The sequence below is a fragment of the Zalophus californianus genome, chromosome 9 (genome assembly GCF_009762305.2).
Source record: "Zalophus californianus isolate mZalCal1 chromosome 9, mZalCal1.pri.v2, whole genome shotgun sequence".
Lineage (NCBI taxonomy): Eukaryota > Metazoa > Chordata > Mammalia > Carnivora > Otariidae > Zalophus > Zalophus californianus.
In genome coordinates this window covers 648,698-670,578 of record NC_045603.1, presented here as the reverse complement: position 1 = coordinate 670,578, position 21,881 = coordinate 648,698, and the positions used below count along the sequence as shown (strand labels likewise).

General features: G+C 57.9%; 1 protein-coding gene across 4 annotated transcripts; it reads right to left on the bottom strand.

Annotated features, from left to right (window-relative positions):
- Positions 1–223: 223 nt before the first annotated feature.
- On the bottom strand, positions 224–21,632 carry MLC1 (modulator of VRAC current 1). Of its 4 annotated transcripts, none has more exons than XM_027595142.2 (12): positions 21,180–21,632; positions 20,583–20,893; positions 19,169–19,258; positions 18,089–18,142; positions 16,966–17,067; positions 11,071–11,169; positions 10,589–10,660; positions 9,659–9,775; positions 7,471–7,527; positions 6,760–6,882; positions 3,206–3,355; positions 224–2,072 (listed from the first exon to the last, which is right to left on the bottom strand). In XM_027595142.2, exons 2-12 carry the CDS (start codon positions 20,760–20,762, stop codon positions 1,998–2,000), a joined length of 1,119 nt encoding a protein of 372 aa, XP_027450943.1. In that variant the 5' UTR covers positions 20,763–20,893; positions 21,180–21,632; the 3' UTR covers positions 224–1,997. The 4 variants fall into 4 exon arrangements, with proteins under 4 accessions (XP_027450943.1, XP_027450942.1, XP_035577792.1 ...); XM_027595141.2 differs by having other exon boundaries at positions 3,206–3,358; positions 21,180–21,629; XM_035721899.1 differs by lacking the exon at positions 20,583–20,893 and having other exon boundaries at positions 3,206–3,358; positions 21,180–21,631.
- Positions 21,633–21,881: the final 249 nt, after the last annotated feature.

The window sequence follows — 21,881 nt, the reverse complement described above, 5'->3', positions numbered from 1 at the left end:
CTGGGGGGGGGGGGGGGCAGTTCCCCTGGGCAGGGAGGGGTCTTTGTGCCCCTTTCCAGTCTTCACTAGCAAGCGCTCACCAGTCGCCACCTCCACATGGCCTCACATAAATCACAAAATAAAGTATGGCCTTCACCTCCACCAGCCCTCCTGTGCTGTACCTCTCTCTTTCAGAACCTGGGCAGAGAGATCCCTGAGAGACCCAAAATGAAAGAGACCGCAGTTCCATGTTAGCGTTTATTGCTCAGGAGATACTAAACAACATCAGACGAAAATGAAAATGGACAGAAGTATAAATGTCTAAAACCCCACTTGCCTGGGTTTCTCAAGCTCTCTGAAATAAAGTACAAGCCAGTGCTAAGCCCCTAGGCATCTAATTCCGTCTCTAAGACTCAGACTTTCTGTCCCCAGGACACCACCAGCACGGCCTGTGCTGCTTCTCTGGCTCCCGTCCCAGGCTGCTGAGCAGATGCCCCGGGCCTCCCAGCGCAGAGGTCGCAGGACGGGGGGACCTGGACCGCGGCCGGCCCGTGCGTGCGCGCGCGCAGGCTATCACTGCCATTCGGAGGACAGTCCCCCTCTCCTGTGTCTCACCTGCTTTTCCTCCTGTTTCAAAATGACCCAGCTCGTCAGTGCTCGTGAATACGGGCAGCCAGTCACTTGTGCTTGGACGTGAGAAACCAGGGAGGATCCTGGAATCCACCCCCTAGGTCTACACCAGGCCAGCCCCAAACAACCCTCACCGATGAGCTACCTCAACTCAGCAAAGAGCAAACGTCGGCACCTTTCCGCAGAGCAGAGTGCTGCCTGCTCCTTCTACAGGGAGGAAAGGTGGGTAGCCTTGTGGATGAAAGCACAGCCCCAAGACAGTTCCCGGCACATTCTCAGAAGGTGCTCCCACCTCACTGGGGATTTACGAGTGCCCATATCAGTTGGGAAAAGCTAACTGTGCTTCCAGAAATTCGGGTATACTCAGGGACGAGGAGATGGCATGCAAACTAATTTTGGGCCATGACTTTAACTGAAGCAGATGTTATTCTCACACCCACCCTGTCTCTGCTGTTGGGCAGGGGGCAGTGACAGATGGAGGAGACCCCCGGCCTGGGCCTGACCTCAGGTGAGTGAGGTTAGGAAATGGACTGGGCTGGAGCCTGCATGGAGACGACCCTGTGCGGGTTCCTGGGGCATCTGTCTGGTATCTTGAGCATGGTGATGGGAGTGGAGGCAGAACCCATGACAGGAGGGAGGGACCCACCGCACCCGCATCACCAAGGCCAATGAGACCGGGAAATGGAGCCCAACTTTTCCAAGCCTTGGACATGGCCCCACCACAAAGAACACTGAGCTGTGGCAGTGGCTAGGGTCATGCCTAGTGTAGAAAGCCCCTGGTGCAAGTGCAGACCACCACTGCTGACGCGGTCTCTGCATGGCAGGCACCAGCATCAGGGAGCAGGCGGGGTCCTTCTGGAATGACCGGGTCAGGTATGGAAGGGCCGACATTTGGGCACGCGGGCTTCACAGAGGGACAGCTGTGGGTGTGGGGCTGCCGTGTGCCTACAGCCCTGGGGACAAAGGGCCCCCTGGCTGCGGGGACACGACAGGAACACACAGCTGTGCTCTCTTGTCAGAAACAGTGCTGGCAGGCTGGGCTCTGGTCCAGGCGCATCTCAGAAGAGAAACCCTGTAAGACCCGTGTGGGGCTGTGCACAGCGTGTATGCTGTCTGCTCAAAGGGAACAGACCAGGAAAGCCGGCCAGGGGCCGGAGGAGCAGAAGGGGGCTGGCCTACATATCAGCCCGAGAGGGTCTGGTTCCGCACGAGCCCGGCCTCACCTGCAGGCCCCACTGCTCACGAGGTGGTGCCTCGAGAGCCAGGAACCGACAGACTGATAAGCAGAATTAAACTACTCTATGAAAACGCCACCTTGCAGCCTGGCCTGGTTAGACGGTGGTAGCCAGGCAGGGCCCTGCTTCTGCCTCGGTCTCCCTGCCCCGTGCTCACTGGGCCATCTGCACCACGACGGCCCTCCACGCTTTCTCCTTGTCGAACTCCTTCAGGGGGCTTCTGGACACCTGTGGCCAAACAGGCAGAGTGTCATTTCTCCTGCCCCCCCAACCCTGCGGCAGCAGGCAGGCGGGAACCTGTTACCTTGAGAGCTTTTCTCAGCCTGTGACAGCATAGAAAACAGCCCTGGACTCCTGGGAGGGAGCACACGGACGTCCCTGCCCCTCTGCCGCCCACGTCCCCCCAGGAGCGCAGCCTGGACAGGGGTGGGCTCTGGAGCGGGGTGGGGGGCCGCCATGAGCCTCTGCCTGACCGCCGAGGACACGGGCTGCATCCCAGCAGCAGACAGAGAAGCATCTGCATACAGTAGGTGCCCAATAAATACTCCCCGACGGGGCAAGGATAGACACCACGGGGCGGGGTGAGGGCCTCCAACTCTTCCTGGGGGCAGGGGACCGGCGCCTCCACACAGAAGGGGCCTGTCAGCCAGGGAAGGAGAAGGCTTGCGGCCGAGGTCCCCACACAGGAACGGGGAGGCCAGCTGCCGGGCCCTGAGCCTCTGGACCTGCTCTTCTGGAACCCGGTGGGAGCTCACATTCACCAGACTCAGCACGTTGCTGTCCCCACCCAGAACCAAGTGGGTCTCTTACAGGGCCTGGGGGCAACGCTGCCCCCCCGGGAGACCCGCTGTCACCGGTAAAAACAAGGAGAGGACACTCTCTGCAGATCTCAGGGAAGGAAGGCAGGCACAGGACAGGATGGAGAGGCTGGGGTTGCTGAGCAAGGGCCGATGGCGGAAGCAGGAGCGCGCTCGCACAAAGGCCCTCATGGACCCTGCAGCACCGGGGCCTCCCTTGTCCACAGTTGTAAACACCTCTGGGAGGGGGCGCCTCATGGGGAGCATACTGACTCCCCGGCCTTCCAGCTGTGGGGGGCAGAGTGTTGTCCAGGTGGCCTTGAGCCTGGCAGAGGGGCTGGCCAGAGGTCACTGATGCCACCCTGTAGAGGGCTGGGTGGGCGCCGCCCCCCGAGAGGGGCAAAGGAAGGAACTTCTGTGAACTGAGTGGGTCCTGAGCAACTTCTTGTCCACGTCTGTAGGAGTGAAACTGAAGGCATTCAGTCCATAATCCTCTCAGGAATGGATCTGTGTGTGGGGCCACCCCACCAGCGCAGGGTGGTCACAGAGCCCAAGGCCACTCACCTCCCCTGCTGGGCGCTCCTGCCGGCCGGTCTGCGCAGCATCCCAGGACGCACCCAGCTTGAAGCGCACACACTGGATGACGGTGCCCGTGTTGAGGCCTGCCTGCAGCAGCAGCTCCAGCATGAGCAGCAGAGGCAGCACGTCATAGGACTGCTGGAGAGAAACGGGCCGGTGAGCCCCGCGGTCTGCCTGGGGCCTCAGCCACCGGGGCCTGCAGCTCGCGTGGCACAGGCCGCGCCCTCCAGCCAAGGGAGGCGATGCAGGCAGCGCCCCAGGCCCTGCGGCCTTCCAAGAGTACGCGGGTGAGTTGTATGAATCATGCCGGCTACGCGCACGCCTGCACGAGGACTTCCGCTCATGAATGGGAGTTGAGGAAATCGATTCTGCGCTAAGTTCTGTTGTCCTGGGTTTAACAGATAACATGAAAACGGCCCACAGGCGACTAAGCCGCGTGGTAGCCCCAAAACAACCACCAGCAGAGCCCCGTGTGGTGACAGAGGGTGTCCACGTGGGGTGAAGCGACCAGGCATGTGTGAGCAGCCTGCCCCCCGGCCCCTGGGCAGAAGCACACAGACGGCAGCGGCAGATTCTCCCAGAGCGGAGGCTGGTGGCTGCTGGAGGGAAAGGGTCTGGGGAGCGCCTGGCACCCGCAGGGGTAATGGGAAATCAGGGGGAGCCCCCTCCCCTTTGGCTGAGATACAAAGCAACCAAATGTTAACACAAAACCCCAGCTCCGTACAGTGTCACTGTGGAAACAGCTCTCCTCAAGTTAAGGTACAAATTTAACCACAAGTCCAGTTTAAGGAGAAAAGTGCTTTCTGGAGCCAGGCAAGTTGAAAACGTACACAGAAAAACAAACATGCAACAAAAGTGAGGTAACCCTGAGAAGCAGTGATGGGTGATTAGGCAAGCTGCAGCCAGCTGGTGAAGCCAGCCGGCAAACGTCCACGACCGGAACAGAGCGGCATCAGACTACGTGTGAGACGTCGGGCGCAGAAATGGGCCCCGACAGGAACAGAAGCTCAGCTGTGATCAGGGCGGCATCTCAGACGAGGGCGGAGAAGGTGGGCATTCCAGTCAACAGAAAGGCCAGCTGCCTCGTGCTCTGGGGCAAACTCCTGCCGGACGCAAGCACTAGCCTTTCTCATTGCCACGAAAAATCCAGAAGCAATCAAGCAAGATACTGACAAACTTAATGACATAAACAAACAGAAACTTCCTCGGGACAAAAATCACAGCTGTTCTGCGGAGGCCTCCCAAATCCTGGTCTAGCTCCAAGCCCCTGGAAAGTGGGCAGGGCACAGAAGCAACTCCACCAGGAACGAGGGGTCAGCACTGCCAGGCACAGTCCACGGCCACTCGTGTCCAGAGAGACGCCATGGCAGCCACACCGGGCGCGTGGCCTCACCCGCGTGACAAAACCGTGTGGCAAGCCTCCGTGCCGGGCTGTGGACAAGGCCAGCGCTGCGTGGGAACGTGGGACCTCCCGTGAGGGGGACTCGTCACCGTCTAACAGAACTACAGTCGTGCCCACCCTCTGACCGGCAGTCCCCCTCCGAGCTCATGTCCTAACGATGCACCACACAGACTCAAAACCTCCTGTGTGCACTGAGTTGTTCAGCAGATGCTGGGAGCAGCCCCGACGTCCTCGTGTGCACGTGTCAGAAAGGACACGGGAGAGCTCCCAGCCTGGGGGGGTACAGACAGAAAGGTTACATTTGAGCACGAATCAAACAGTACAGCCACGCCCAGAAAAGGGGTTACTTCATCGAGCAAGCGGGGTCACCTCCTAAGTGGGGTCCGCGGAGGCTGCAGACTTTCTCAGCTGGGCTGCTGCTGCTGGTGGCCCTGGTGGTGAGCTTGCGAACGTTTTACGTGTATTATAAGATAAGACAGTAACCACGTTCAATGTTACCAGGAAACAAGAGTTTTGGAGAAAGAGAAAAGGGATACAAATATAAAATAACACAAGTTAACAAAATTCAAGTACATACATTTTGAATTCAGGATCTTCAAAATCTAGATTTCTCAGCTCTGTCCACTGAAGAGGCGTAGAAGCAATGATGCCCCAGCATGAATGAGTGCACAGAGCCCCCAGATCCTGACTCGTGTGTACGGTCCCCTCCAAAGGGGCCTGGGATCGCCGGCAGGGGGCAGGACGAGGTGACTGCGGGCAGGGGCTCCCTCTGGCCATGGCTGGGCTAGCTCGGGCACCAGAGAAAAATGGCTGCAGCACCGTACAAATAATGAAAGCCCGTGAGTCCTCGGTGGCACTCAGAAGGGAAGGGCACCACCGGTCACACCGTGTGCCAGCGCATCAGGGACGTGGGACACGAGAGCCAGGCATCCGTCACCTTTCTTCACCCCTCAGTGTAAAACAACGGCTCAAGCAAGGCCAGCCGCCAGGGCCAAGCCCATGCGAGGTGCTGGGACGCGGCATCCGCAGGTGCCGACTCACACGGCGGTCATGGTTATTTCCTTCCTGCGAGAGCCCCCCCGCCACCCAGCACGCCGGCAGCTGCTGCCAAACCAGGTGGGAGGTGACCACACGTGGTCCTAACCCCACTCCCACTGGCACCATGGGAAACAGATCCACACGTGGGACCTTCTCCCAGACACATGGCCTGGACCCCAAAATGTCAGTGTCATGGAGGAAGAGGCGGGGACTGTGCTGAATCGAGAGACTCGAGGGCAAGTTGTGGCCCTCGGCTGGGCCCTGCTCGGAAAGCTTCAGCAGTGAGGCACACTCTTGGGACGGTCCGTGCACACGGCGTGAAGGCAACACTGCATGGGGCTGTGGTGTGTCGGAGGCAGCCCCCTGGGAAACACTAAAGTATTTACGGTGAAGGGTCCCATTGTCAGACACCTGCCACTCCCTTTCAGAGGCTTCCCAGAAGCGACACATGCGTGTGTGCTCCCCGCTGTCAGTGTAAACACGTGTGTATAAACAACACATAAACTGCTGGGGAATCTTGGTGTTTACTGCAGAATTCTTTCCGTTTTTCTGTATATTTGAAATTTCTCATGATAAACATTTGGGAGCAAGTACACACACACGGGTACCAAGGCAAGGTATCTAAGCGATAAGCCTAGTGCCGGTGTCTGAGCCCACGGAGAGACTAGAGAAGTCCTAGTTATATAGCACATTCACATGTGAAAAGGCCCTCAATTCTCAAATTTATCTATAAACCTAACAGGATTCCAACAGAAATTCCAACAAGGTCGTCACACGCCTAGATGAAGAGTGGATTCTGCAGTGCGCGTGGAAGCCCCAAGAGCACCGAGAAGAAGGGGTGTCCAGGCGGGCTGTGAGACCGGGCAGAATGGCCCAAACTTAGAAGAAGAGGCAGCCTGCGCAGAGTTGGGCTGGGGCGGCGTGGGCAGAAGAGTGGAGCACAGACACCTGGCTGTCAGAGGGGAGAAGTCAGGTGCAGCTCAGGCCACAGGTGGGAGCAGCCCCAGCGGGTCGGACGCTGGGCCGGGCCGCCCGTCCTGGGCGACTCCTCCCACGGGGCAGCAACGCCATGTCCGCACAGAGCTCCCGGGACACGTACCTCGATGGCCGGCGGGTAATCTCTGAAGAGCTCCAGGATTCTCATGATGCTGAATGACAGGTACCCAGAGGCCGTGAACAGCAGCGGGGATGTGAGGCTGCAGATGGCAATCAGCACCTCCACCTGACGGGAAGCAGACGCGAGCTCTGTTTCGGCCAGCCCGCCGGGCCTGGCAGCCGTGGCTGCCACAGCGCCTGTCCACATCTGCGTCTGGGTTCTGCCTGAGGCTCCCGTGAACCCCAAGCGCGGCTTGTGTCACGCGAGTTCCCCCAACTTCTACACAAGTATCCACTCTGTGGGGAGGGTGACGCGCGCGGAGGAGACTGCTGCCCTCACAAACCCCGTGCCCGTCGGACAACGGTGCCAGCTGGTCTGGGGCGCACGGCACACGGGTGCTGCAAAGTACGAAGGCAGGGCGGTCGGGCTGACTGAGCAGCTGTCCCTGTCAGCCGGCGGACCACCTGACAGGACGAGGGGATGCAGGCTGAGGCTCGCAGGCCACGTCCTCCTCCCTTTGCTGAGTCCCAGGACTCTCTCCGGACTCTCCACCTGGTTCCACAGGCAGTCTGCCCTCAGAGCAGCGCGCGGCGCTCAACAGGCCTCCCCTGCTCAGCCCCACAGCCCGGTTCGGCGGCCATGGCCAGGGGCGCGAGCCCATCACGTGGCAGCCCGGGAAGGGGGCCGGGCACCTGGGGACAGGGCCTCACTCACCAGGCACTTGCTGGGACACTCAGCTGTGACGTGACTGGCAATGGCACTCGGAAAACACTAGGAGGAAAGAACACATGGCCTCAGAGGGGATGGCCGAGGTCAGCTCCGGCACGGGCTCTCCTGTTTCGAGGGGCGGCATCCTCGGGGCCAGGACGGGTCGGGCGGAAGTGGGGTGGCCTCCCCGAGGCTGCAGAGAAGCCGGAGGAGCTGCCCCAGGATCGCTCCACCGGCCGAGACGGGCCACCTGCCCCCAGCAGCTGTTTGCGCGCCGGCTGAGACGGAGGCGTTCTCCGGAACCCCTCAACCAGCACCCACCAGGGAAATTCCACACGGATTCCACAGCACTGCCCGTGTCCAGAGCCTCCCATAGCCCCGATAATGTCCTGTCATAGGCACTCTTTGTTCCCGGCTCGGGACGCAATCAGTGGCCCTGCTTTGCATTTAGAGTCTCCTTGACCAGAGACCCTCCTCCTGCGGCCGACGCGGGCATTTCTGAAGAGCACACCAGCTGGCTGCAGAGTGGCCTCGGCCGGGTCGACTCAGGGAGCCCCAGGACCACCCACCACACTGACCCTGCCCCACTGCACAGCACCCCTGCCCCTTTGTAACTGACACAGGTCTGCTGCGTCTTACTGGAAGGGACTGGTTTACTCTCACGCAATCCCGGCACAGGGAAGCACAGCAGGAGGACGCATCCTTCCCGAGGAGCCCGGTGCCGGCCCGCTCAGCCCACTGAACCCGTGGCCCCAAGTGTGTCCAAGCTCTACTTACCCAGCCACACACCCACACAGGAAACGACCGTGCCCTGCGTGGGAGCAGCTCGGACCCCTGGACACCGGTAGGGCTCGGGCTGAGGCTGAGTGGGACACCGGTAGGCCCCGCAGCGGGAGGACTGAGAGGGGAGCAGCACTCTGAAGGTGCTGGTGTGGGCACGACAGGGGAGCCCCGTGTGGCCGGGATGTGGCGTGGCTGCAGGGCTGTGCGCGCCGGGCCACCGGTCTGCTCCTCTAAGGAGCGTAGGGGCGAAGGTGTTCCAACAAGCTCTCTGGCTGAAAGCAGGGGGGACTGTGGGTGCGGAGCGGCCAGTTAGGAAGAGACTCGGTGGCCCCGACAAGCCAAGAGCGGGGCCCAGGTTTGCCGGTGGCTCCTCCAGCCCCAGGCCCTGGACTGGCAGGAGACTGGCCTGTGGCGGCAGGCTGTTCCCACACACACAGCCCACCCAGGGACGCTGCAGGGACAGGCTCTCAGCCCGGCCCCGAGCCCTAGACTCCTGCCTGGTCTGTGACTGGCCTCTCCCATCCCCGGACCACCCCCAGATCCTTTCCTCTCCGTGCACCCCCCCCGTCCCTGGCCAGTTCTTCCACAGCTGGGGAGAAGGCCCAGGGAGGCCGGTCTGGGGGCGACGGCCACATCCTCTGTGATGCATGGTCACCGAGCATGTCAACGGGGCTGCTCAGGCGAGTCTCTTCTCCACCAGCATTAGGGGAGTGTTAGGTCTCTGTGCTCAACAATCCGAGGCTGTAATCCCAGGCCCTCCAAGGACATGCACAGCCACACTGGCCGGGCAGACCCGGGGCACGCTCTCTCCTCCGCAAGCCCCACTGTGCACCAGGTGCATGGCTCCGGCCACGTCCTCCCTGCCTGCTCTCTCTCCCCGGGCTCCAGTCCTTGGGGAGCACAGCGGCCGGTTCCCAGGGCTCGGCGAGATTGGGCACAGGTGCCCACGGTGTTGCTCTGAGCCCTGGGATGCAGCAGGAGTCCGGGCCCGGCGTCTGGAGGAGACACCAGTCCCGGCCTTCCTGCAGCTGGATGCACAGGCCGTCGGGCAGCACCAGGAAGCAGAGCGTGAGGACGAGTCCAGGGATGCTCACTGCGTCCTGGCCACTCACACGGGATGGCCCTGGACAGCAGCGTGGGGCAGACCAGCCCCTCCTGCAGGGATGCTGCTGAGCAGCCCTGGGGTGACCACGCCTGGGAGCACGGGGCCTGTCACAGGACGGTGGGACTTCGGGCGTGCAGGGTCCATCTCAACCGTTCCACGCGGCGGTGAGGAGCCCACACCTGCCAAGGCTGCCTGTGGCCACGAATGGGAGGTGCTGGGCATTTCAGTTCAACACTGAGCAACACTAGCTTCGGTAATTGACGACAGAATTGCTCATCAGATGATGAGGCCCCAGAGTGTACTCACGGCCACTAAGATCCAAAAGAACGTCACTGAGAGGTGCGGCCCCGAGACAGCGTCATCCACATTCAGAGCGATGACCCCACCCAGGACGGCAGAGACGCCGGCAATCACCTCGATGACCTGGGGGGCAGAGCACGCAGGCAGGGTCACCTGGGGAAAGCGTGTCGTGTGCAGCAGGTGGACAGGGGGCGTGAAGAGACTGTTCCAAGAGCTCAGGGCAAAGGAGCCAACATGTTGAAACGTTGAAGATAACCTCTAAGAGAACATGGAAAAATGCAGTTTCCAATTCAAAATTAGTGGGAAAAGGAAAAAAGCAGAAGGAGGGACGATGCTCCCACCAATTCAAAGGCAGACGGGAAAGGCAGCAGAAGGCAAAGAAGCTAGAAAACAGAGAGGTGGCAAAACTCAGTATAAACGTGGCAGTGCGGGGATGCAGGCCCCACGTGAGGGTCTGCATCCACGAGGCCACAGAAAGGGTGGCAGTCCCAGGCTGCTGACAGAAGCATCCCCAAACACAAGCGGAGCTGAGCGCGTCGGGGCAGAAAGACACAGCCTGCGGGGCCAACCGCTGACCCAGTCAACACAGACTTTACGGCCGACACCTGCAGCAGATGCAGAGTCGCTAAGTGACAAGAGAAGGAAACTTGGACGTGTCTGGGGACACAGCTCCAAACCCCAGCCAAAAGCTCCAGAGCCACAAGCAGAAACGAGGAACACCACGCTCAGAGCGGGGGGGTTATCAGAACAAGTCTGGGAACACAGGTAACCAGAGAGCGTGGCCACGTCACTACCCTTCCAACCAGGACCCTTCTGGCAGGAAGAGGGGTGAACTTAAGGACGCCCTGGGGACGCAGGGTCACTCAGGACGCTGTGTCACCACGGACCTCCCCCACGTAAAGGAAAATAACAGGCAGAGAGGAAAGATTATCTTACTGAATAGGACTTCAGGACCCGGGCGGGAAATGCCACTTCATACAGAACGTTGGAGCTATCCGGCATGGGACCCTGAAAGGAAACAACACGTTTGGTCTGGTGACTTCGCAGGTGCTGCGTGAGGGCGGGGAGGGGTGCACCCCAGGTGAGCTGCCGCCCCTGCTCTCTGCACCTGCTGGCCGTGCTCTGAGTTCAAATGTTTTCCCTGCCTGTGAAAACGGGATTAACCGCTGCAGTCCTGGTGCTCAAGGTGACATGCTCAGCGGACTTGGTCTCTCCACGGGAAACACTGGGCACTGGACCAGAATCACACGATGGGGAGGTCGTGTTGCATCTTCCACTTTGCCTCCCTGAGGCCATGAGCCTCGTGACTCCCTGGAGATGTGGGGCCGCATGGGGCACCCTGGGGCAGCCTACCCTCCTGCGGACTCATGCTCTGGGGAGCCAGGCGTGTGCCCCGTGCAGCACAGGGCTGGACCCACCTTCTGCTTACAATGCACCTCGCTCGACCGTGCTGAGATGATCACCATGGCCGCCATGAAGAGCTCCAACAGAAGGAGCAGAATCAGATTAAAATTTATCTGCCAAAAGAGAACACATATGTCTACAAACAGGCTCTCTTCACTTTTATTTTGTAAATGTAGACAATCCCACAGACAGGTTTAGAAGTCTGTTCAAAGCTCTGGGCAGCTTTTCCTGTCAAAGGCCAGATGCTAGGCCCAGGGGCCTCATACCCCCTCTGACTCTGAGTCTCTCTCTCTAAACCATTTTTAGCCCAAAGGCTGGATTTGGCCATTGAGCTGTAGTCTGCTGACCCCTGATCTAAACCTTCCTTAGTGGTGTGCCCCTGCTGGGTATTTAAAGATATAAAAACTTAAGTTCGTATCAGTGAGCCTTTACACAGCTCTATGCATAATTGCCAAAAACTAAAGAGACTGGGGCCTTGGGGGTGGTAGAACTGTTCCATATCTTGATTGTGTTTGCAATTATAGGAATCTATACCTCTGTTAATAACCATAGAACAAAATGCTAAAAAAAAAAAAAAAGTTAATTTAACTGTAGGGTATGCAAACCAGCCAACCCGGAGCCCCGGCCCACCACCCCCTCTGTGGGGCCCCCACCCTCGGGGCCTCCCTCACCTGCTCCCACCACCCAGGGCAGGTGCCCAACAGCCAGGTGAGCCCGGGAACCCGTGGTCGGTATTCACGCAGGACAGTCCTAAGCCTGTTCACCTGCCTTGTCCGTTCCTTCCTGCGGAAACCACAGGAATGGCTCCTGCCCTCGTCCCCCTCCCGCTCTGCCTGCTGATACTTCCCCCCAGCGGCCCCCAGACTGGGCACGGCGTGCCCCCTCCTCCTGGGGGAAGCTGTCTTCCCAATGGCGGCTGTCTGCTGGTCGCAGGCCTCAGCAGACCTGAGTGATAATAAAACCTACGTTTAAAATCAGATGAAATTAATATGTTTGATCTACAGAACCCTACCCGCAAAATAAAACAGAGAACATTTGTTCTTTCATAGTATTTGGTGGAACGCTAACAAAAACTGACCATCTATTAAGCCACAAAATAAAGCTTGGTAAATTCCAAAAAATCTACACTACAGGCTGTGCATTCTGACCATAATAATAACATCAGAAAACATCAACAAATGGAAAACTTTAAAAAATAATCCCATGGGTCTGTTTCATCAGGTTCCTGGCAAGAAACCCAGGGACAGTCATGAGGAGGGACTGGAGGAAGTTCAACCAGAGGAGCTGGAGCCACGGGAAACCTACCAGGGCAGCACGACCAGTGAGGACCAGGGCAGGGAGGGAGTGGCCGTGAGTGGGACCCAGCCCCCATCCCACCACACCGTGGAGGGCTCGGACACACTAACCACTCGCTAATGTCCTGTCTTCCTCTCTCATGGGCACACGTGCCACCTCCCTGGCACAAACAGGGAGGCAGTGCATGGGAGGTGGGTCTGGAGGGGGCAAACGGGAAACGTGCAAACACCTAGAACCAAACAAGGATGAAATGCTACGCGTCAAATCTGGGATGCAGCTAAGCTGGAGATCAGAGACGGGGCCGTGCACCCGAGTGAGCTGGGCTGCCAGCTCACCACAGACAGCACACTGAGCGCCCCGTCAGCCGACCCAGAAGCAGCCCTGGAGACACGGGAATGATGGCCACCAGTAAACAGGGAACGGCAGCCACAAACCAAAGAAGAGCTCGTTCTTTCAAAGATTAATAAGGTAGATACAATAAAGACACCAATGGAATTCTGGAATGAAAATGAGAAATTATAGATAGCACACATAAAATAGTGAGCAATTTACAAGCTACTACATGCTAATAATTTTGAAAAACTGCATGATATGGAGAAATTTTTGATCAAAAGAGAAAAGCCAAACTTTGGCACAAGAAGAAACAGAACTTAGATGCTCATAATGACGTCCTCCCTCGGCAACGGCTCTGGGGGGAGACTCTACAGGTAAGTTCTACCCAACTTTCAAGAAGCCGTTTCCTCTATCACGTCGTTCCTAAACACAGAAGAGATCGGTGCTGCCTAGTTTACTTTATGGCCCAGTGGCAGAAGGAAACCTAGGCCCATCTCACCAGGTGATGCAGAAATCCTAAACACGGTACCAGCTATATATCTGAATATCTACAAAAACACCATTGTCATCAGGGGAGGTTTATTCCAGGAAAGAAAGGCTCAACACCAGAAAAATCTATCCATCTAATAAACTAAGTGAGGAAAGATCATCTTACATAGCAAAATCAAACTATTAAACTTCAACTCCTGTTTATGTTTTTAAAATGGAAAAACTCATGGTAAACCAGCACTTGAAGAGAATATTATTAACTTGGCGAGAGTTACGCATCAAACCTATAAACAGAGACTCTTTGGATGCAACTCATGTGGGGTCAGGAATAAGACAGAGAGACGCCCCACTCTTCCCTGCCACAGCTCCACAGAAAGAAAGAGCCAGCCGGCAGGAGGACAGGGGATACTCGCAGGTGACGTGCTCACCTGCACAGAAAAACCCATGCAACCCACAAACACTGTGCAGAATAAAAGAGTTCAGCAAAGTTTCCAGACACGAAATAAACTGATGAAAGACCCTTCTTATTTAAAAACTGGTACCATTTGAACATTCACCCAAGTGAATATTCAGCAGCAAAGGTCAATCTCCTGGCTGATTATGTGGGACGCTGTCGCTTGGGGAACCTGGGGAGGGGCACACAGGAACTCTCCTATTTGTGCAAATTATTTTGAGTCTTAAAATATTTCAAAATAAAGAAAAAAATTAAATCAATCCCCTGTTTCTATACTCCAATAATCCATCTGAAAATATCATTTAAGAAATAAGACACCCTACTAGCAACAGAATCTGTAAATGATGTAGGGATTACTTGACCAAGAATACACAAAACACTGAGGCCCTAAGACAGGACCCAGAAAATGATCCGAATACATGGAGGGACCAGGAGGCTCTTGCCCAGGATGATTAACATAACAAAGATGTCACTTGTCACAAAATTATTTTATAAACTTAAAATGATCATAATGCAATCCCAGGTGCAGCTGTGGGGGAACTCGATAAACCTGTTGTAAAGTATCCTTGAAGTCCGCGAGCTTGGCTTTGAAGGACGGGGAGGGGAGTGTGCCCCACAGACAAACAGGGCAGGGCGCAAGTCCTGGGCTCGAGAAGAGAAAGACAACCTCAATTTACCGATTTACCAGTGGGCCGAGGGCGAGACCGGGCAGTGGTCGGGGCAGGAAGCTCAGGAGGTCAGCAGAGAACCAGGTGCTCAGGAGCAGCGGGGATGAGACCGCGGAAGAGAAGTAACAAGCAGCTGCCACTGGGGTGCTCCCCGGGCACAGCAGACCATTGGTGACGCCAGATGCAGGGCAGCTTGTGGGATCTGAGAAGCCTGAGCAGGCAGGGAGGGCAAGAGCCGGGCTGCTCCTGTGCGCGGGCAGGCAGAGCGCGCTCCTTGGAGTAGGAGACCCCGCAGAAACGCGTGGACAAGCCCCACTCACGGCAGCTGAGCCACCTGGATCCACCCCCGAAGAATGCTGCGGAGACAGGGCCCCACCGAGGACACGGCGCAGACTCACAGGGAGCTGGATGGGGGACGGCGGGGAACAGAGGGGCTCTCCTGTGTACACCGTGTGGGGACATCAACATGTACTCACCCAGGGCCCAGCGCAGCAGGGACGAGGCGTGTGGGAGCCCCAAACCTCATGTCCCTCCCGTGGTTTTCTATTTCCCTGTGTGTGGGGGGGGAGGGTGTCTGTGTGCCCGTGTGCATGCGTACGTGTGTGCGTGCGAGTGCATGTTCACGTTGCATGTGTGTGCGCGTGTGGTGTTTGTGTGTGCGTGCACTTGCGTGTGCACATGTGTGCACACGTGTGTGTTGTGTGTGCGAGTGCGTACTCGCGTTGTGTGTGTGCGTGCACGAGTACGTATTCACGTTGCGTGTGTGTGCGCGAACGCGAATTCACGTTGCGTGCGCGCGCGTATTGTGTATGTGTGCACGCACTTTTGTGTGCATGTATATGTGCGTGTGTGCACGTGTGTGTTGTGTGTGCGCGTGTGTGTTGTGTGTGCACACACGCACACATGCATCCCCAGACGCTGATGGTTCAGGCGTTAGAGCATGTGTCCTCAGTGCCACAAACAGCACTTGCAGTGTGCTGCAGCTTGACCTTCATATTCCGGGAGCCCCCCGAGGGCCTGGTTACCCGTGGATTCCTGTGCGCTGGCCGGGGTGGGGCAGTGACTGGAGTTCCAGCTCCAGGACAGGCGGCATCGCAGCCACAGGCCACACTTGAGCAGAAGGTTGGGTGGCTTGGGGCTCTCCACCTCTATTTACCCAGGCTATGTATTTGGGGGCACTGTCCAGGGAATGGACACCAAGTGTCTGTTTAGGTTCGGGGTTTGGGGCACCATACCCACAGCTGCCAGAGCCACGCTTCCTGGCCAAGTGCACACGTGTTTCCCTGGGGTCTGCGCTGTCGGGGGGGTTGTACACAGAATCCCCGTGTGTGTGCTCTTCAACATACCAGCAGACACCAGACTGTTTCCAAAGGGCGTGAGAGTCGTCCCAGATGGGAGGCAGGCTCCTTCTGCCTTCCATGGCTTCTGGAAACAGCATCTCCCTGTGGTTTCCTTGACCTCCTCTGACCGCAGCGAGGCTGAGTGCCTCCAGCCGCCTGGGGCACTGTGCTTTCCTCCTTCTGCCATATGGATCCACAGCAGGAGCACCCCACATGCCCTGGGAGGGGTCCCCCTTACAGCATGAGCTCCTGTGTCTGTCCTGGCCAGGCTCCAGCAGCACCAGCGAGTCCCACGTCCAGGGCAGCGGTCTGCACGTGTGGGGCTGCTCCGGGCCGGCCTGGGCGGCGGGGGTTCCCCTGCCTTCTGGGGACGGCTGTTTAAGAAGTCCTGGTTGTGGGGTGAGTCCCCAGGTGCTGTCCAGGGGGCTGCCATCCCTGGCCCTTGGTCACGATACGTGCTGGGTCCTGCCACCATCGGGAGGCACCCCCACACGCACCTGGCGGGACCGATTTAAAGAAGACACCCTGGTTCTCAGTAAGACTTTACGATTCTCGACAAATCAGCCTCGCAAACCTTCTGATTTATTCCCAGGAACTTCACGCTTATCTCTGTAAAATGATTTCTGTATTTAAATTACTGTTCCAAAATGTTCTGTTGCTGGCCCAAGTGTTGTACACTGATTTTCACGCCCAGCGACCTTGCTACATGTGCTGAATTTATGGCAAAGTTAGCGGGAATGCCCTCGTCTGTAGATAATGGTGACAGGAGTGTCCCTCCCAGGTCCACGGGAGCGTGTTCACGTTTCTGCCTCAGGGGCCTGGCTGACACTTCCTCGGGGCCACCCCATCCTCTTCCTGACCTTGAAAGAAAGGAGTTCAACACTTCCCATAAAACAAGGCTTTTCTGTTTATTTTTTTGAGGTATCTCTGATGAGTCCTCTTTCGTAGAAGACTCTTCTCTTCTGGTATCATCGCTTAAATGGGAAGGTTTTTCCACTTTTCTTAGCGGTACACAAAGTAACAGTGCACCTACCAATCAACAGCATCACAGATTTGATGAAATACATGGTAAAAAAGACATTCAAGATGTTATTGACAAATTCATCCACTGGAATCGATGCAACCATCAAGTAAAGACCACTCTCAAAAGCATAAATAAAATTCTCAAAACTTGCTGGACTCCAGAGCTAGGACACATGTGTACCTACCGTGTGACTACTGCACATTTCCAACCCAGCGACAGCACCCTCTCAGGCCCAGACTCAGCGGGACCAGAGCCCCCGGCACCCGTGGCAGCAGGAAGACCCATGGCCCCACCCGGGGACTCACGTCTATTGCTGAGGGGTTCACCACCAGTTTGCATCCAAACCAGATCAAGCAGGCAGTGGTGATGGCGAACGTGGACACAAACAGGATCTGAAAGTTAGGGATCTGGAAAACAAGACAGGGGTCACTCTTTTTTGCATAAGTAAAAAATTAAAGCTATCATTGAACCAAATTCCAGGTCATTAATTAAAAAATCCCAAGAATATGACACACAAGAATGCGCGGGGGCGGGGCGCCTGGGTGGCTCAGTAGTAGAGCATCTGACTCGATTTTGGCTCAGGTCGTGACCTCAGGGTCATGGGATCGAGCCCCACACTCAGCAGGGAGTCTGCTTGAGATCCTCCCTCTCTCTCTGCCCCTCCACCCTCCCATGCTTGCACGCTCTCTCTCTAAAATAAATAAATAAAACTTAAAAAAACAACAACAACACAACTAGCCAGGGAGGATGCCCTGCAGCCCCTTGGGGTCGGGGGAGGGTACAGGAAGCCCTGTTGTGGGGGGCACAGGGGCTGCCAGCAGCAGAGGCACACCCTTCCATGAGTGTGTGCGCGCACACACATGCACACACATATGCACGCATGCGTACACACATGTACATGCACATACACGCTCTTACACACATGTGCACGTGCTCTCGCACACATGCATATGCGTACACATGTACATATACACTCTCACACATGCACGCGCACATGTACATGCACATACATGCTCTCGCCCACATGCACACGTGCACACATGTACATGCGCATACATGCTCTTGCACATTTGCACACGCTCTCACACACATGCACGCGCGCACGTGTACGTGCACATACACGCACACGCGTGCGCATGCACACACGCATGCGCTCACACATGCACGCGCTCACACATGTACGTGCACATGCACACGTGCGCGCTCACACATGTACGTGCACATCCACACACGCGCACATCCACACGCTCACACGTACGCACACATGCACACGCGCACACGCACGCACAGGTGGGTGCCCGTCAGCCCCGCAGGCGGCCTGGCCTGCTTCCCCAGCCCACGGCCTGGCTTGTCCTGCCCTCGGAGGCTCCCCCATAGCCGTGCTGCAGCCCCCACACCTGCAGAGACTGCACGGAGGCCAGGACTCACCGCACTGATGTTTCTCCGTGAAATAGCAAAGCTCACGATTGCTGAGGGAAGGCACTGAAAGGAAACCAGAGCTCCGTGAGCCAGCGGCGAGCCACCTGGCGTCCCTACCTGCAGTGCTTACACTTCCAGAATGACCCAAGACCTGTCAGCCAAACGAGGGCCACCCGCCTGCAGGCACAGGGGTGCTGCCAGCAGTGGAAGGTCTCATGCCTTTCAAAATGATTTATTCTGGAAAAACTTTAATTTTTCTGAAAAGATGAAAGGGGCTGAACACACTTAGAGCTGGACTGTCACCTCTACCAGCTGCATAAGAGTGAGTTTGTCTTAGCTTGAGAATTACCCCAAAAGGGAAACGCATCTGTGTGTGAATAAGTGGAAATGTTCCGGAGTCCCAGAGCCCCGAGGAGGTTCTTGGAGACCCTGCAGTTGATCCCCACAGAAGTGGAGGACGAGGAAGAAGGAAGGCGTGGGGGCAAGCATGGGGTGTCAGGGCAGTGGGGAGGTGGAGGGAAGGGCACCAGCCTGCGCGTCGTGGGCCATGCCAGGTGTCACCCCTGCAGGCACCAGGACCCCCACAGACCCCTCGAGCTATGGGGACAGAGCCTGTAAGGGTGGAAGGGAACCAGTGGGGCATGTGGCTTGTCTCCCCGGCCCGTCACTTGGAGGGTGAAGGGCACTGCCAAGGATTTCGCTGAAATGTCCAGCCTAGGTCAGTGGCTGCCCAGGAGCATCTGGGCTAGACGTCACTGGGACTCCCAAGAAGGGCCACTCCAGTGGTGACAAAGGGCCACCTAGAAGGCTCCAGAGAGAACAGCAGGGGATGGGTCAAACTCTTTCAAGGAGCTTTGTCCTAAGGGAGCAGAGACCGGGCACCCTGCCAGCTCACGGGCAGCACGCAGCTGTAGGAACTCAAGGGCCGTTTCCCACCCGGGAGTCTGCGGCGAGAGACTCACACGCATCAAATCTTACCTGAAACTGAAGTCAGCAAGTGATAGCAACACATAAATCTCAGAGCAAAGAACTCAAATGCACAACCTCAAATCCCGGTACTGAAAGCTGCGACCGAGGAGCAATGCTTACCGACCCTGCGGCACAGCGTAAGTAATCCATTTCCGAGGGAAACACGTTTCCCAAATAGAGCGAAAACCCTGAAGTCACAAGCAGACAGCTCTGCAAAACAGCAACACAGTTCAGGTGACCACTGGAGCATGTCGGGACATCAGGCGTTCAATGAGTCCTCTATCATGTAACAGAATGATGCCAACGTGGACGCCGAGATCCCACCACACCTGACTCCCCCCACTCTTTCCCCGCAGGGTCAGACTAAGGGCCTCCACATGTATTTGGGGGAGGGAGGGAGAGGCCTCTGTCGAAAGTTCAAGCAAGAAATGGCGCTTCTCCCCAGAACATACCCTCACCCCCCAACACGTGCAATTTCAGGAGCCTTAGCATCCCCACCCTCAGGGCCAGGCTCGGAGGCTGGGAGACAACTCTGTCCCGTGTTCTCTGCAAAGCTAATCCAAGTGGATGGCCAGGCAATGACTGCAGGGCCGAGGGCCTCCCGGCTGTTAGGGGCACCGAGGCCTCACGTCAGGCCTGGGACATGGGAACACTGTCGAGGGCGAGCCTCTGGGTCCGGGCCGGGGGTCGTGTGTGCCCCCCTGTGATGGGAGCACAGAGGCCAGGGGCCTGGGGAACAAGGGAGACCACGAGACACACCTACATGAGGCAGGGGGGATGAGCAGCATTACGCGCCTTGGCCACCGGCCACTGTGGCCAGTGCACAGAGTCCAGGGGCCGGGAGGAGGGGCTTCCTCTGCACCCCGGGCGGATGGGGGTTCCAGTCTCAGCGGGACGGGGTCACAGCTCAGGGGAAGGGTGGCCTGGGGAAGCCCAGTATGGAGGGAGGTCCCTGCCTGGATCCTAGCTCTCAGCCCAGGCCACACAGAGCCCTGGGGTTCAGCCTAGAGAGAGGTGTGTCCAGTGGCCCAGCCCCAGGTGAGCCTGCTCTTGGGCCAAAATGACTCCTTCAGTGGTCAGGTGCCCACCCAAGCATGTCTGAAGGGAAAGGTCCCCGAACCCAAGCCTGTGTCCTCGGCCCTGGGGCTTCCTCCTGCAGCGGGCCCCGGCTTCCCGCCTCGGAGACCCTGACCCACTCTCCAGTCTGCCAGAGGCCTGCCCTCAGAGCACAGCCCCTCCTCCCATCTGTGCAGCACAACTCCAGGCCCCCAGGGGCACAACCCACGACCCCGCAGAGGGGCAGCATGGGCCCTGGGCTGTCCCAAGCCTGGTGGAACACGGAGAAGCCCCGAGGCTGCGGTAGATATTCCTGAGGTGAATCCCGAGCACACATGCCAAGTAAGCACATGAGCACCCGCGAGTCTCCCCAGAAGCAGAAGCAGCCCCGGAGCCACGCTCTCCCAGGCCGCGTGGATTCCCAGGGGATGGCTTGCCGTGGACGATGCCTCCCTGGTCCTGGCCAGGAGCTACTCACCCCCATCAACACGGAGAGGACCCACGTCTTGTGGCTGAGGCACGGGGGCAGCCTCGTGGTCAGCTGAATGTCGCTGGGCTTGGCATCAGGGGCATAGCTCCCGGCCTCGGGCCTGCCCCGCTCTAGGGTGGGCATCCGGTCATAGCTGAGCTCCTCCCCGCACTGCTCATCCCGCGTCATGGCGCTCGGGCTATAGACACTGGCATCAGAGGCCACAGGACAGCAACACCTGTGGCTCTGGGGTCCCCTCAGCTGCCACTTACGCACCAGCAATGAAATAATCGTTCATCTGGGACCACTCTGAAACGAGTCTAGTTAAAGGAAGTTGTTTTCAGAAAAAGAAATATCAACCGTACCAAATGCAGTAAACCTGAAGGAAACGAGAAGCACCTAAGTCCTCTCCCCGGAAAACGGAGCCGAGCAGCCATCAGCGCCTGGGCGACGCGGGCCCCCAGCGCCCCCACCTGCAGCCGCCACAGCCACCTCATTCCCAGTCCCACGCCTGCTCGGATCGCAGCACGCTAAGCCGCTCCAGGTGCAAACTGAGCCCCAGAGCGCAAGAGGCGCACACTCCAGCGGTGAAGCCCGCGTGCTTACCTCGGGGGCTTCGGCCCGAGCACCGGCGTCCGGGTGGCTCCGAGTCAGCCGGCTTTGGGCTTCCAGGCGCAGCTATTCAGAGAGGAACAAAGCCCAGCAGAGACGCCCTGCAGCCGGGGCGGGGAGAACCGCTTCCCGAATTTCAATGAGGCCCAGAGAGCTTCTGGGGTGGTTGTGTAAGCGCGGGCACCCCCGCCCCAGCCCAGCTGCGCTCGGTGCCGCGGCGGCCGGCCGGTCTCGGTCTCAGTCTCGGTCTCGGTCTCGGTCTGGCGGGCCTCACAGCAGAGCAGCGTCCCTCCCCAAGCTCAGAATCGGGGGCGGCGGCGGGGGGGCGGGGGCGCTTGAAACAAGTAGCTTCTTATTCACGACCTTGTAATACACCCTCTCAGGCAGCTGACCCCATGCACTGGGACCCCAGAGGAAGACCCCCTTCACGAGGGCGCACACAAACTTGCACATTCCACGCGGCGAGCGTGGCCCTTGACCTGCTCGGAACTGTGACTCACTGGTTCCCGTGGGCAGCCCGGCACTCCTGCTGGGCCTTTTAGTTCTGCTCCCTGAGCAAAGACAAAGGACGGGAGCATACTTCGCCCGGAGACACTGGCGCCCTGACAGTTACAGTGACGGAGTCTTTGTGCACATGGAAGCCACAAAATGGCTCGAATCCAAGCATTCTGAACAACCAGCTCCTCAAACTGCAAA